The sequence below is a fragment of the Nematolebias whitei genome, chromosome 18 (genome assembly GCF_014905685.2).
Source record: "Nematolebias whitei isolate Nwh7 chromosome 18, NemWhi1, whole genome shotgun sequence".
NCBI lineage: Eukaryota > Metazoa > Chordata > Actinopteri > Cyprinodontiformes > Rivulidae > Nematolebias > Nematolebias whitei.
The window spans coordinates 2,988,562-3,004,484 of NC_056515.1; the positions used below are offsets into that span (position 1 = coordinate 2,988,562).

Consider the following 15,923-nt stretch of genomic DNA (forward strand, 5'->3'; position numbering starts at 1 on the left):
GTTTTTGGTCTGTGGGAGGAAACTGGAGTACCCAGAGAAAACCCACGTATGCACGGAGAGAACATCCAAACTCCACCCAGAAAGGCCCCCGGACCGGGATTTGAACCAGGGACCTGCTTGCTGAGAGGCAGCAGCTCTACCAGTTGCACCAACGTGCTGCCCTACACATGGGAACAATCTCTCATTTATTCTATCAATGTAATCACACAAAGGTGTATATCTGTCAAGATGTACAACAACTCATACGACAGAAAACTGGACAAATAATTCAACTTACAGAGAAAGACATTATAATATGCTTCGACGATAAGGATATGGACAAAGACTTGATCTACTTCACTCAACTTCTACTTCTCCTGGGAAAATTCCACATTCACAAAAAAGTGGTCAAACTCCAAGCCAAGCATAACCCACTTCTGCAAGGAACTTTACAGCACCACTTTTAAACTTGAAAACAAAAAGGCAATGAAAACCAACTCAGTTCTAATAAAACTTGATGTGAATTTATCTATAGAACCTGTAAATAGATTGGCTTGTATCTTTTTTTATCTTTTGTACCATTTTAACTTGTATACTCTTACTTTTGTACCTGTTAATATACCCCTGGCAGACAATTGTTTGTAAAGTTGATACATTTTTGTATTAACAGTTTTTTTTTAAATCACAGCCGCTGACTTCCGGCCTACGTCGACCGGGTCCTCCGAAGGATGCAGCCGCTGACTTCCGGCCTACGTCGACCGGGTCCTCCGAAGGATGCAGCCGCTGAGTTGAGGCAGCAGGGGGAGCCGTCGCTTCCGGTTCTACCTAAAACCAAATAAGGAAATTACGTGTTGCGCGTGCGGCCATGGCCTCAAATTGAAAATAGACTTGAAGACGCCGGCGTTGAATAAAAGAGGACAAGTTGTTCAGAGACACGAAACCAGGTTAGTTTGATTATTTTAACCCGGTAAAGTTAGGAATCAGAGCTTTCTAGGCTAACGGGCTAAACTAGTTCCCGAGGAAGAGCAAGTCTTTAAATTCTGTTAACCGTTCAGTTAGTCTTCATCAGAAAACTAAGGAAGTTCGATAGATGTTAAAATTATTATGGGATGTATTTACAACATATTGGTGTGTATTCAAAGTGCAGCCTGTCAGTAATATTTGGCTGTAAAAAGGTAACAGGTGCGAGGCTTCTGTTCACGTGATGACCAGCTGTCCCAGAACAGCCACAACATTATGACCAGTTAGTGGGCGGGCTGTCGGGCAGCAGGTGGACTTTTTGTCCTCGGAGGAAGTTTAACCAGAACCAAGTGGACTCCTGCAGCTCAGTGGGACGTTTCAGAACTGACTTACAGCTTAAACTGGACTCAACTGTATTTCAGATATTTCTCTCCGAGTGAGAACCAGGTTCAGGTCTGATGATGTCTCCTGAGTCCATGTTGACACCGATGGAGTGGTCAGAAGTCTCCTCCTCCGTCTGGACTTTTATCTGTGACGTGTTTGCTCTCATGATGAATTTAAGAAGGTCCTCAGATCATGTTGTGTTTATCTGGACAGGATGGGGGACATTGTGGAGGACAAGGCCAGTTTTTACTCCAACGCTGAGGGTTACTGGAAGGATGTTCCCCCCACGGTGGACGGGATGCTGGGGGGCTACAGCAGCATCTCCAGCATCGACATCAATGGGTCCAAAGCTTTCCTGAAGAGATTCCTGGGAGTAAGACGTGTCCACAGTTTCAGTGTTTCGTTTGAATGTTGTTGGTTTTTTTGTCCCCTGCTGAGCTCTGGTTTCTGTCCCCTGAAGGATGGTGAAGGGAAGACCGGAACCGGCTGCGCTCTGGACTGCGGAGCCGGGATCGGCAGGATCACCAAACGTCTGCTGCTGCCTCTGTTCCAGACTGTGGACCTGGTGGACGTGACACAGGAGTTTTTGGAAAAGGCCAAGTCCTACCTGGGGGACGAGGGGAAACGGGTGGGGAACTACATCTGTTGCGGTCTGCAGGACTTTGTACCAGAGGCCAGACGGTACGACGTCATTTGGATCCAGTGGGTCATCGGTGAGTCTGAAACTGAACCTGCCGTGTTGTGGACCCTGTTGGTTCTGTTCAGATCAGCGGGTTTTGGAAGTTTGACCAAGGACATTGTCTTTATTTTTATTTTAGTTTCATTTTAATGTAAAGACAAAAAATAAAACTCACCTAAGAATCCAAAAGCACATTAGTTCGAATGATTTGGGAAATGAGAACTGACCAAAAAGGTCTTTTTGGCCCGCTCCTCTACAGAAGAGCTCCCAATCCTCCTGGTTTTTCTATTGCTGGGATTGTTTGGATCATTGTCCTGCTGGACGAAGGTTCTCCCATACAGAATATCTCTGTGCTTTGACCCGGTGAAGCTGTTCTGAGCAGAAAAACAGAACCAGAACCAAGGTTCTGCAGAAATCAGCCGATCAGATGTTCATCCATCCATCTATTATCTTTACCCGCTTATTCCATTTTGGGTCATGGGGGTCGCTGGTGCCCATGTCCAGCAATCACTGTGCGAGGGGCGGGGGACACCCTAGACGGGTCTCCAGTCCATCACAGGGACACATAGAGACAAACGAGACAAACAACCATTCACTCTCACTCACACCTAGGGACAATTTAGAGTTACCATCAGGCTAACATGCATGTTTTTGGTCTGTGGGAGGAAACCGGAGCACCCGGAGAAAACCCACATATGCACGGAGAGAACATGCAAACTCCACCCAGAAAGGCCCCTGGACCGGGATTTGAACCAAGGACCTGCTCGCTGAGAGGCAGCAGCTCTACCAGTTGCGCCACCGTGCTGCCATTCACATAAAAGCCAATTAGTAAAGTTCTCCATCTAAGGAAGCAGCAGACAAGTTGAATCTTCACTTTGTCACAGTCTCCCATCCTGAGCAAGCACGATGGCAACAGTGGAAAGAAAAACTCCCTTTTAACAGGAAGAAACCTCCAGCAGAACCAGGCTCAGGACAAGCGGCCATCTGCTTTGACCGGCTGGTTGAGAGGACAGGAAGGGAGGCAAACGAACATAGAATGGTAGGTCCAGGTGTATCCGAAAGACAAAAAAAACATGTGTTAAGGATAGAAAAAATTATTACAAATACAAAACAGGTTGAGCAGAGTCAGTAAAGACAGTAGCAGAGTGAAGAAATGTGGTCAGTTTGTCCTCCAGCAGTCTAAGCCTATAGCAGCATAAAAGGGACAGCTCAGGAAACCCAAGCCGACCCTAACTATAGTTAGTAGGAGAGATCATATCTCTCCAGTTTTAGTTTCTCTCCATTGGCTCCCTGTCAAATCCAGAATAGAATTCAAAATCTTACTTCTAGCCTACAAAGCCCTCAACAACCTAGCTCCATCTTATATTACAGATCTTATTGTTCCATATTTTCCTAACAGAGCACTTCGCTTTCAGACTGCAGGTTTACTCGTGGTTCCTAGAATTTACAAAAACAGAATGGGAGGCAGATCTTTCAGTTCTCAGGCTCCTCTCTTGTGGAACCAACTTCCAATCTCTGTCCGTGAGGCTGACACATTATCCAGTTTTAAAACTAGGCTTAAGACTTTCCTTTTTGATAAATCCTATAGTTAAGACTCTGGCAGCAGCATTTTGGACCAACTGAAGACGTTTTAAAGAAATATTTGGACATCCAGATAATAAACCATTGCAATAGTCCAGTCTAGACGTGACAAATGCATGGACCAGTTTTTCTGCATCATCTTTAGATCAGATGTTTCTAATGTTAGTGATATTATGCAGGTGGAAGAAGGAGGTTCTATTAACGTTTTTAATGTGGGGGATAAAAGACATGTCCTGATCAAAAATAACACCAAGATTTTTAACATTAGAGCTGGAGGACAGATTAATGTCATCTAAGGAGGGAGAAAGACCGAAAAATTCATTCCTAAGGTGCTCAGGTCCAAAAACCAAAACCTCAGTCTTGGTCTGTTCAACAGGAGAAAATTAAGGGTCATCCAGGTTTTTATGTCTTTAAGACATGCTTGTAGTCTAAGTAGCTGATTGGGTTCATTGGGTTTAATGGACAAATATAATTGTGTGTCATCAGCATAACAATGGAAATTTATCCCATGCTGTTTAATAAGTTTACCTAATGGAAGCATATATAAAGTAAAGAGTATTGGCCCAAGCACTGAGCCCTGAGGAACTCCATGACTAACTTTGGTGTATGAAGAATATTTAGTATTTACATTTACAAACTGGAATCTATCAGATAGATATGATTTAAACCACTTTAGAGCCGTTCCTGTAATCCTAACATCATATTCGAGCCTCTGTAGTAAAATTTTGTGATCAACTGTATCAAATGCAGCACTGAGGTCTAACAGGACCAGTAGAGACACAAGTCCATTGTCTGAGGCCATGAGAACATCATTAGTGACTTTTACTAGTGCTGTTTCTGTGCTATGATGAGCTCTAAACCCTGACTGAAACTCTTCAAACAGATTATTTCTTTGTAGATGTTCACGCAACTGACCTGTAACTATTTTCTCTAGAATTTTTGAGATGAAAGTTAAATTGGATATAGATCTATAATTGGCTAGGATTTCTGAATCAAGATCAGACTTCTTAAGTAAAGGTTTAATTACAGCAACCTTAAAGCGCTGTGGTACATAACCATTCATTAAAGACAAATTAAGTAGATCCAAAATGTGGACATTAATTAGAGGAAATACCTCTTTAAACAGTCTGGTTGGGATGGGATCTAGCAGGCATGTGGATGGTTTGGATGAGGTTATTATTTTTGACAATTCAGAGCTCAACAGGACAAAAACTGTCCAAACATAAATCTGGCTTCAGCAACATCTTCAAAGCCGCACCATCTGACAGGGAATCAGGGGAAGCAGTAGGAAGGATGGTCTGAATTTTCCCTGTAATTGAAATAACTTTATTTATAAAGAATCTCATGAAGTCGTCACTGATAATAGTTGTTTGGGGTGGCTGTGACTAAGTGGTTAGAACAGTCGTCCTCCAATGCGAAAGTTGGGGGTTCGAATCCATCAGCAGTCACATGCTGAAGTGTCCCTGGGCAAGACACTGAACCCCTCATAGCCTCTGATGTGTGTCCCATCAGTGTATGAATGTGATAAAGCTCTGATTAGTCTCTTTAGAATGATTTGTTCAATTAGCTTTGTAGAGATCTAGTATAGAGCTGTATGAATGGGTAAATGAGGCACAGATTGTAGTGTAAAGAGCTTTGAGTATCTTGAAATAAGAAATGCGCTGTATAAGTACAGTCCATTTACCATTTACCTGCCGACGGCTCCACGAGCACCATGTTGGGATCTGCCCTTTGTTCTCGAAGCTATATGCTGCCCTCCGTTCGAGCCTCTGACGCAGGCGGACCTCAAGAGGCTTTCATGTAAGACGGCTTTTTTTGTTGGCTGTTGCCTCAGCAAGGAGGGTTGGCGAGCTACATGCTTTCTCAGTCAGCCCCTCATGTCTCAGGTGGGGCCCTGAGGGCTCTGGGGTTACCTTGTGGCCAAACACTGCATTTGTACCAAAGGTGTTATCTCACTCTCACTGTAACCAACCGTTGAGGCTGGCACATTTTCAGCCTATGCCTGGTGAGGGGTCTGGATTATTGTGCCCAGTGAGGGCAGTGGAGGCATATGTTGCAGCTACTTCTGTGATACGACGTTCAGACCAGCTGTTTGTGCGTTATGGAGGCCCTAGGTTAGGCTGTCCTCTTTCCAAACAGTGCCTCTCCCACTGGATCGTGGCTGTCATCTGCCACGCCTATACTGCAGGGCACGGCCCCCTGCCGGTCGGCATGAAGACACACTCTACCAGGAGCGTCTCCGCTTCCTGGGCTGCCCCGAGAAGGGTTCCGCTGGAAGCAATATATGCTGCTGCATCATGGGCTTCCCCAAGCACTTACACCAGATTTTACAGCGTTAACGTGGCCACCCCTCATGCCGTGGGCCAGGTTCTTCTGCAAGGGTCCTCTGGGCGTCCTCAGTGAAGTGTGCTCAGGATTCCTTGTGACAACGTTGGTATTAGTCATTCAGTGCTTTCAGCACCGCCCCCTGGTGGTCAGGAAGGATGAACGGGAATGAAAGTTACGTATGTAACTACGGTACTATGAATCCCGGATGACCGCCAGAGCTTCTCTGTCACTCAAAATCTTTGAATTCCGCGAGAAGATTCTGTAGGAGCAGAGCTGCGGATGATACAGCCTCTGATTGGTCATCCGTGTCACACCTGTGACTCCATTGGCATTATTACTCGGGAAGGGAACATTCAGTGCTTCCAGCACCGCCCTCTGGCAGTCATCCGGGATTCATAGAACCGTAGTAGAACGTAACTTTTGTGCCTTACTTCACAAACTCTTCATTAGAATTCTAACTCATTGAAAAGTGGATCACCGAACCGAAAGAGTCGTGGAGCAGAACTCAGCTGGGCTGACATGGAGCTGGGGCTAAACAATTAATTGCATTTGCAATAATATCGTGATTGATAAAACAATATTTTCTAATTGCAAAGGCTGCAATTTGACTGGAAATGTGATCTGGTTACGTGACTTGCAAGTGAGCGGAGCAGAGCAAAGCAGAGCAGGGGGCGGGAGAAGTCAACACTGCGCTTTAACTGGTTGCACAATGGCTCAACAGAAGCTGATACATCTGAAAGTTTGGTACCAAAGAGGGCAGCACATCTGTTGTTTGGAATTATTTTGGCTATAAAAAAGATGCTGCTGCGCAACATGTGTTATGCAGAACCTGCCTTGCTGCTGTTGCTACCTCTCAAGGTAACACCATGAATCTTTATCAACACTTAACAAAATACCACAAAGCCATTTACGATAGTTGCATGGCTAGAATGCCATCGACCAGTGTTTCAACTTAAAGTAAGCAAAGTACCAGCCGACAGGGATCACTGACTGAACTGTTCGAAGGTATTGCTCCATATGAACATAATTCAAAACGGCACATGGAAATAACTCGAGCAGTAACGGAGTTCATAGCAAAAGACACAATGCCCATTAATATAGTGACCAAGCCTGGGTTTACAGCTTTGGTAAACACAATCAAACAGATCTCACTTGTAAATGAGTCTTGTAGGCTCAATGTGACTTATCTGTCTAAATAAAGGTTGAATGAACAATGGATAAGCGGTAAAGAATGCCCCCACACACATTTTAGCCAAGTTGCTATCCCGGAGCTATACAAAAAAATGCAGAAACAGAGTTGCAGCGGAGCTGAAAACTGGAGTTTTTCAACTGAAACAGATTGATTTATTGCTTGTGTTCGTTGAGAAATACATGAAGACATATTAAATCGCAATAAAATAAAAAATATCACAATTAGAACATTTTCCAAAATCAATCAGCCCTATGTGGAGCATTAAATTTATGACGGACGGCTGCCTCGTATCATTTTCAAAACATGATAAATTAACTCAATCCATGGTTATCTAGGGGGCCAAGATGGTGTAGGGGCAGAGCAGCCAACTCGGGACCCGAAGGCTCCGAGCTCGATCCCCGGTCATTGCACATCTCATGGAGTCTCTGAGCAGGACACCCCATCCCCAGCTGCCCCCCGGGCACCCCCAAAGGTCACCCCCCGCCCCGTGGTGGGTGGGCTAAATGAAGAGCCAATTTCATCATTGTATGGGAACATTCAATAATGACAATACATACACATTATTATTATTAAGTTTTTAAATAAAAAGGCTTCTGTGCGTCATCGTTGGTCTTCATTTTCTAATAAATGGGTTTCTTGTGGTTAAATTTCGCTGCCGGGTGGTCGCGCAGACCAGATGTCATCACTACATCACATTAATGAGCCTCGGTTTCGGGTCTGTTGCTACCTTGCTTCACAGCACAAAAGTCCATTCAGCCCAAGTTTACCGGTAGGTCTTTTTTGAATTTTTTTTTATAAACACTTAAGAGTCTTCATCCTGATCTTCAGCTGAATGAACTAATTTAGCCTCAGCTCCTGACGTTTTCATGTTTTTCCTCCAACACACCGTTTTTTTACGCACTCATCGACAACTATTAAAATGGTTCCCGTTACCCTAATGTACATTATGGCAACAATTTATAGCTGAAATCTGATGAACTATTTCCAAATGGCTTATCTTTTTTTTTTTTTAAACAAAATATTTAAAGCCTCGAATATTCAAATTGAATACTTTTTAAAGCTCTGCAGAAACCTTGACATTTACTGTTGAGATATTTGTTTCTGAATGACGGCGCTTTAAAAAAACCCGCTGAGAGCCAAAAAACACAGACAGTTGAGCATGGAGGGGGCACGTTGTGGTCTGTGCCTGAAGCGGCTTCAGGAGAGACGTGCTCTTTACTTTGGGTTTAACTCAGAACCGCCTCAGTGTTTGTTGATTAACTCGTGTTTACCTTCCTACTGCAGGTCACCTGACAGACGACCACCTGGTGGACTTCCTGCACCGCTGCCAGAAGGCGCTGCGACCCGGCGGACTCGTCGTCGTAAAGGACAACGTGTCATACGAAGGCGTAATCCCGGACGAGGTGGACAGCAGCGTGTGCCGAGACCTGGGAATCGTTCGGAGCCTGGTGGCCAGAGCTGGGCTCCGGATCGTCCACGAGGAACAGCAGATGAACTTACCCAAGGAGATCTATCAGGTGCACACGCTGGCGCTCCGGTAGATGCCGCTGCACCACCTGGCCGTCAGTGGATGGCGAACCAACAGACATGATTTTACCTGCGTTACAAAGTCACGATGCAGCTTTGTGGGGTCCATGCTACAATGCTGCTCCTGAACTGCGTCACCATGACAACAGGTGCTGGAAGCCCTTCACGCTCAGACGAAGCTCTGGTCTGCTTTTTTGTTTAAAAAAAAAAAAGAGCCCAAAACGTGTTTAAATAAAACGTTCAGTCAGAAATTAACTCAACTTCCAATCTTCCTGTTTGTTACACCTCCTACTGGATGAAATCCTGACTAATAATCCAGGATAATCTGGATTAGTTCAACCTGTGGTCACTTGGATCCCTGGTGGTTTGTTTGAAGCTGATGGTGGGAGTTAATGTTGCTACTGGCTTGACTTTGAGGTAAAACTGGAACAGAACTTCTCGTTTCTTAATGTTGAAACTCTGGATTACAGATTAATTCCAAATTTTCAGTCTGTAGTTTTATTAAAATTCTGCTTTTACTCAATGTCTGACGGGAGAAATAATTTAGTTTCTCAGATGAACGATGGAAAAAATTAATTATCTTTCAGGTTTCAAGCATCAAGACAAATTAAATGAAAAATAATCTGGTCCCCAGCATGTTACAGAGCAGTTCCAGCCCTACATTCAACAGGCATTTATAGTAATCTGGCCTCTGCGGACGGGTCAGGACCAGGTCTCCCTCTGCAGGCGGCCCGTTTGCTCCATGACTGCCAGCATCTGCTCCGCCTCATCAGCAGAAATGCCTCCTTCCTGCTGGAAGACGTCCTGCAGGGCGCCACGCACGTCGACCGGCATCTGTTTGGAGCTCCTGCAACAGAACGACAACATGTAAAAAAAAATGTTTTTTTAAACGAAGCAGAAATGGAAATTATTTTTTTTACGTTCGGTCTTTAAAACCACAGCGGGTTGATTTGATTCACTTTATGAACTCTGGTTAATCTGAATCCTAAAGTTCACCGGAGTCATGCCGACCAAATCAGCAACCCCACTTCTCTGAGTCAGCAGAGTTTCAGCTGGTTTTACAGTCCACTAGAGAACCTGGTCTGACACAGGTACTGAGACCTCAGATTCGTGGGTTCTCACCCAGATCATTGACCTGGCACAGTCAGCTCCAACAGGAACATATCCATCAGATCTGTTGGACCTCCAGAGGATTTATCTGTGAATGTTTCTGCAGAAGCGGTTCCTGACACTCCTTCAGGTTTAGACAGGTTGGGTTCAAAGCAGCTTCCACTTCCTGTTTGAAGAGAAAATGCAGCTCCAGTGTTTCCTCTACCATTGTCCAAGGATGCCCTGCCTACCGAAATGTCCTTCAGTCACAACCCCCCCCGACAACTGCCGGCACTGACGAAGCACTGAGCTAGCAGTGCGCAACACAGATGCACTAGCTAAAAAAATAGAGACGCAGCGCTCTGCTCCCACACAGCCCCACACTCTCTGGTTGTAACAGTAAAGGTTAAACATGCCTTCAACATAAGATAAGAACAAATACAGTGGTCCCTCGATACTTCGCAGTTTGTTCTTCATGGACTCGCCCTATCGTGGTTTTTCAAAGTAAGATTGGACATAACACACATTTGGCTGATTGATGGATGAGCCACACGATTTAAAATAAATTATTTAAATGGACTGTACTTGTACAGCGCCTTCTTATCTGATCAAGATACTCAAAGCTCTTTACAACAATCTGTGCTCTCATTGACCCATTCATACAGCTCTATACTAGATCTCTACAAAGCTAATTGAACAAATCATTCTAAAGAGACTAATCAGAGCTTCATCACATTCATACACTGAAGGGACACACATCGGAGGCAACGAGGGGTTCAATGTCTTTCCCAGGGACACTTCGGTATGTGATTGCTGGTGGATTCGAACCCCCAACTCCTGCATTGGAGGACGACTGCTCTAACCACTCAGCCACAGCCGCCCCTAGCATCTGTGTGCAGCTCACAGCTGTGGGAGAAGCTTCCTCCTGCAGCTGATAAACTGATCTCTGCTCTGCATGGAGATCAGCTGATTTCTGTGCAGTGGAGAAGTGGGCAAGGCCGAGAGTGCAGCCGGAGGCAGAGAGCTGAAATCATGGCATTCTATGCTCTTTTAGAGCGTTTAGAGTTTAGAAACATTGTTTAGAATATTGCCGGGAGCAGCCCCTTTAAGAAAGTAGCCATGTGACCGAGGCAAGCATCAGGAAGTTGATTCAAACACCAAGTGGGTCTCACTCACCACATTAAAACTCATCAATGCTACATATAAACGAGATTTGGGCTTCACCTGTTTTCCAGTCACTCTTTCAGAATCAGAATAAGCTTTATTATCATTGTACCAAGATATAGCGAGAATATGTTTGTACAGTCGTCTTAAAGATGGGCGGAATGCACGTAGCTGCTGCTATGATAGTGCAGCCTCTTTTCAGAATACTTTTTTTTAGATAGAAAAGGGGAAAAAGCCATGAGGAGAGGATAGTGGCATTACAAAAAAGATCTCGTCACACCTTGTCCTATCAGGACACAATTTAAGACGAAAAAATTCTGCCAGCAAGCACATTTATGAACACGTTACATATGCATTTGACGGCAAGGTGGTCCATGAAGCACTTCCAGATAGACCATAGTCCTGATAAGATGATGGTTAGCCAGCACAGTTCTGATAAGCCTCCACAGAAGTTCTCAGGGAGATGGGGGTGATAAAGCTTTTCCTTAGTTTACATATTTCCCAGGTGAAATTGATATGTCGGCCTGTTTTCAAGGCCAATTGGGGGAGTCCCAGATTAGCCACAATTGTTGATTTTTTTCAGGCAGACTGTTTTTTCTTGTCAGCCTTGAGTCCTACTGATACTTTCAAGATCCAAAATGGCCAGATGAGGGTGCATTCTACCAGTGGTCCATGCTTACAAGCCCCCCCAATGTCGTTTCCAACATGCTGGCGAGTCCCAAAGCCACAGGTGGCCTGCGATTCTCACAAATCTCTTCCATCTTACAGTTTAGCTCATAAATCAGCTGATTTTGAGTCCTCAAAGCATGAACCAAACCTTCACAAGCGGTCAGCCGAGGGCCAAATTAGCTGCAGCTGTCTTGTATGCTGATAAACCAGGAACCATCCGATTCCAAAAATAAGGAAACCTGTTATCATAAATCCAATTGTATGTCTTCAGCATCCTCCTAAGATTCTCAGCAGGACAAGAGGGCTCTCCAGGACCCTGTCGCTATGTTGAAAAGATTTTATCGATTGTTTTGAAAGTCCAGTTGATTAAATCCATAACAGTAGTTTTTGTTTCTGAAGATCTGTAAAATAGGAGCTCCGAATCACAGACCGAGGGCTCAAAAGCAGGAGAACAGGAGAGGGAAGAGACTGCGTCCGCCTCATACTAGAACGAGGGAGAGAAAGAAAGGCGGGTTGAAAAATATGCATTAAATCCGCAGATACGGTCGCGCGCCTCCACCTGTCTACTCCAGACCATGCAGTTGAATTACTCTGTTCACCACTCACGCGGGCATTGTAGAACCGATCTGCGCATGCATGCCTAACAGAAACTGAAAGTAACTACTTGCGTCTGCTGACCTGTGTCAAGAGTGAGTCATAGACAGATGCGGTGAAGAGAATCTGGTGATTTTACAAAACTTTTTTTCTGTGCGGCCCGGTACTGGTCCACGGCCTGGGGGTTGGGGACCAATGACCTAGGGGAAACACTGAGCTGCATACTATGGACGTCAATGGGAGTTTGGGTGTGCAACCTCTGAACACTGGGGCAGTTTGAGGTAAACTCATCAGTCCTGGTCCAAAAGTCCCCGGTACATAACAAAATCCACAAACGTCACTCACTGTCAGTACAAATGAAGGAAATAGAAATGTGAATGAGCTACAGTCCGAGGTGTACTGGACTCACCCGGCGATGTAAAACCAGGCGGAGTTCTTGGTGATCAGGTCCCAGAGGAGCGCAGAGTTCTCCATCACTTGGTGTTGAACGTAGACCTTCTCCGCCTGAACACACAGAAGCTCAGAGTCCACCACACCTCAGCTGGTCCCGCCTCAGGACCAGGTTTGGATAACCAACATGAAGGTACTGTGTGGTTCTGACCTGGTCTCTGGAGAAAGCGGTGAAGAGGAGCAGGTGTCCAGCCTTTGTCATGTCCTCCCACTCGGAGCGAAAGAAGAAGTCTTTGGACTCGGAGCGGCAGCCGAAGAACAGAATGTTAGCTGAAGAGACAGAGGAAACATCAGAAGGAGCTGAGACAGCAGAGGAAACCTGTCTGAACCACCAAGACCTCACCAGTTTTTCCCTCAGAGAGTCTCTCCTGTAAGACAGCCCTGAAGGGGGCTACTCCAGTCCCCGGTCCGACCAGGATCACAGGGGTGTCGGCCTCTTTGGGGAACCGCAGAGTCCCCTTCTTCACCCACAGAGGAATGGAGACCCCCCCTACAGAAACAAAGAGGAATCTTTAAAGATCATCTGTAATCCCTCAGCAGAAAACGGGTTGTACTCGAGGAGGACCTTGTTGGGGGTCCAGAGAGGCCAACCAGGTGGAGCAGAGTCCCCGTCTTGGTTTGTACATCTTGGTTCTGAATCGAACTACAGCGACGAGGATTTGCAGCCTGTGAGGAAGAGCCTGAGCAGAAAAGGTTTTAGGTTTTCATCTCTGAGGTTCTGCACTCGTTTCATAACCCGAGCTACCTGCAGAGACGAAGCGATGGAGAAGGACCGGGCCTGGATCTCAGGGAACAGATCCAGGAGATAATCCACTTTGATTTCAGCTGTGGTGTGAGGGAAATCTGCCAGAACCTGAAACGAGAACAAAAGCCAAATGTGGGTTTGAACCAGAATCAGGCCTCTGACCAGTTTAGCACATTACAGGAATCACTGGATAAAGAGTTTGAAACTCGTCTGGACTCAGACTCTGCGTCACCTCCAGCGCCGTGCGCCGGGGCCGGTTGCAGTAGGCGTGCAGCTGGTCCTGACCCGCCGCTGAGCAGAACTCGCTCAGTTTCTCTCTCTCCAGCTCATTAGTAGCGAATGTGGACAGCAGCTCGAAGAAGGAGCGGCGGGGCACGGCACCGATGTCCAGGTGGTTCTGGAGCAAGTGGCGCACAGAGCAGGGCTGAGGAAGCCTTGGCGGAACTGAGGGTCCAGAAGAACAGAACCGGATTTCAGGATCAAAGACACCCTAAAGGAATGCAGCTTTCTGACATACCTGAAGAGTTTTCTGTGGTTCTGAGAGTGAATCTGGACTCTGGGTCCAACCTGAGCAGCTCACAGAACCGCTGCACATCTTCTTCTGTATTACATGGACGGATCAGAACCACGTCTCCGGCTGCAAACCTGCAGATCATCACCAGAAAGGTCTCAAACCCAAGAACCTTGCTCAGATCGAAGCAGAACCAGGACATGAACGTACTCAAGACTGGACCCAGAAATGTCAAACTCTATGAGCCGGACATCCTGGAAGTGGGTCGGTTCTGTCAGCCGCCTGTTGGACACCATCCTGGCAGAAAAAGGATGGGGCTCAGACAGAACCTCACGGTCCCGTTGGATCGTCAGACAATCGTCCGTCTCCAATTTGTCGTCCAGGAAGTGAAACGAGAACGATGGAGGGAGTCTGAAACAAACAAACAAACAAACAAACAAACAGAAGTTAAAGTTTACAAACAAAATTTAAAAACAGAACCAGCTGAACTCACGCCTCATCCTCCCTCAGAGGGACCACGTCAGCCAGAGATGGGTTCAGAACTGACACCTTCTCCCAGAAAGATGAGAGCCACGGGTCAATGACAGCGTCCGGCCTGTTTCAACAAACAAACAAGCAAACAGTGACTTCAAAAGGAAAACCATGCCTTCTGTTTGTTTCACGACAGAGCTGTGGTTCTGACCCGAGGTCGTGCTGATCGTCTGCCAGACCCACAGGAACCAGCATGCTGACCCCTAGCTGCACAAGGCGCTTCTGCAGCTTCTTAGCAACAAAATTAAACCTGAAACAAACAAAAATAAACTTTTCTGACAAAATAGTACCTAAAGATTCAGCTCTTCGTCACCTGGTACCATCATCATCAGAACATATGTTTAAGGGAGGAAGAGGGAGGATGGATGCTACAGACAGAACTTTATAAAGACCTGAAGCTCCTACAAGTCCCTTAAAATGGCTGTTGCAATCAGAGCAAGTTTTACCTCACTCTGAGCTTACTAAATGTTTATTTATTCTGTGGAGCCGCACCAGAACCTGGTTCATTTGAGACGGGTAGATCCAAAACCTGAACTAACTTTGGGTAAGAGGAGTCCCCCAGGCCCAGAACGGCACAGTCCAGACGGCTCAGCGAAGCAGCAGGTAAAGACTTCTTAAAGAGGAACCTCCAGAAGTTCTTCAGAGAGAACAAAGAAAAAACAGGTGGCTCAAAATATCCTGATGCATGCTCAATAATCCAGATAGAAAGATCTAACAAAAGTTAAGTCAGGTCCTCTAAGACTGAGCTGAATACAGCACCTCAGACTGAAGAAGTCTTTCAGATGAGAGACGAAACGTTTCTACAATTTTTGTTGTTTTTTGCACGTCCTGAGGACCTGACAAACAGGTGGTGTTAGCAGTCAGAATGGTTCTGAAGTCCTACAGTGGGTCGGGGTACCTTCATGTTGTCTGGAGGGTCTCCTTCTCCCGTGGTGGAGCAGACGAACACAACCAGCCTCTCCGAGATCAGATTGGCCTCAAAACACAAAGAAATGACACATTTTATGGCGTAATGAATTCAATAGAAATATTAGTTTCATCCTTTGTCAGTACATCATCCAGACTCACCACACTGTAACTGTCCAAGGACATCATCCGGACATTCAGCCGCCTCCTCTGGGCCTGCCGGGCCAGCCTGTGTGCTGTGTCCTGGGCGGTACCAGTCTGACTTCCATACAGGACCAGCAGGGCAGGAAGACTGGACATCCTGACTAAACAAAACCACAAAATATTGACTTCAACTCCTCAAGACTGAAGCACTAACAGATGGGATTGTAGTTTAAACTGTTTCTAAATACAAAAAAAGTTTGATTAAAAATATATATATATATTCCAAATATCCTGTAATTGCTTTGCTCTCTTCTACAACAAATAATTTCTACAGTCTAAAAAAAAGTTAAGTCAGGTCCTCTGGACAGGTTCAAAAAAGGAGGAACCCAGACCAGTGGTCATTCCATATGTTGAGGGAGTATCAGAGAAACTGAGACGTTTATTTTCTAAACATAACGTCCCAGTGGCTTTTAAACCCCAAAATACATTA

The 15,923-nt window shown here is 45.6% G+C and overlaps 2 protein-coding genes across 2 annotated transcripts; one reads left to right on the forward strand and one right to left on the reverse strand.

Moving 5' to 3' along the window:
* The first annotated feature begins 802 nt into the window (after nt 1-802).
* On the forward strand, nt 803-8,865 carry ntmt1 (N-terminal Xaa-Pro-Lys N-methyltransferase 1). The gene is made up of 4 exons (XM_037692267.1): nt 803-923; nt 1,537-1,696; nt 1,784-2,036; nt 8,388-8,865. The coding sequence occupies exons 2-4, from the start codon at nt 1,538-1,540 to the stop codon at nt 8,642-8,644; spliced, it is 669 nt and encodes a 222-aa protein (XP_037548195.1). The 5' UTR covers nt 803-923; nt 1,537; the 3' UTR covers nt 8,645-8,865.
* A 22-nt stretch (nt 8,866-8,887) lies between these two features.
* On the reverse strand, nt 8,888-15,589 carry ndor1 (NADPH dependent diflavin oxidoreductase 1). Its single transcript, XM_037692268.1, has 14 exons — nt 15,452-15,589; nt 15,282-15,359; nt 14,923-15,020; nt 14,535-14,633; nt 14,346-14,447; nt 14,063-14,263; nt 13,859-13,986; nt 13,574-13,785; nt 13,342-13,449; nt 13,162-13,276; nt 12,940-13,086; nt 12,748-12,866; nt 12,556-12,650; nt 8,888-9,477 (listed from the first exon to the last, which is right to left on the reverse strand). Exons 1-14 carry the CDS (start codon nt 15,587-15,589, stop codon nt 9,333-9,335), a joined length of 1,785 nt encoding a protein of 594 aa, XP_037548196.1. The 3' UTR covers nt 8,888-9,332.
* Between the last annotated feature and the right edge of the window lie 334 nt (nt 15,590-15,923).

Coding starts and splice junctions, on each gene's coding strand:
- ntmt1 (XM_037692267.1), top strand. CDS start 1,538: ATGGGGGACATTGTGGAGGACAAGGCCAGTTTTTACTCCAACGCTGAG. Junction 1,697..1,783: donor TCCTGAAGAGATTCCTGGGA/GTAAGACGTGTC, acceptor TGTCCCCTGAAG/GATGGTGAAGGGAAGACCGG. Junction 2,037..8,387: donor TTGGATCCAGTGGGTCATCG/GTGAGTCTGAAA, acceptor TTCCTACTGCAG/GTCACCTGACAGACGACCAC.
- ndor1 (XM_037692268.1), bottom strand. CDS start 15,589: ATGTCCAGTCTTCCTGCCCTGCTGGTCCTGTATGGAAGTCAGACTGGT. Junction 14,634..14,922: donor GGGGACTCCTCTTACCCAAA/GTTAGTTCAGGT, acceptor TGTTTGTTTCAG/GTTTAATTTTGTTGCTAAGA. Junction 13,450..13,573: donor CCCGGCGCACGGCGCTGGAG/GTGACGCAGAGT, acceptor TTCTCGTTTCAG/GTTCTGGCAGATTTCCCTCA.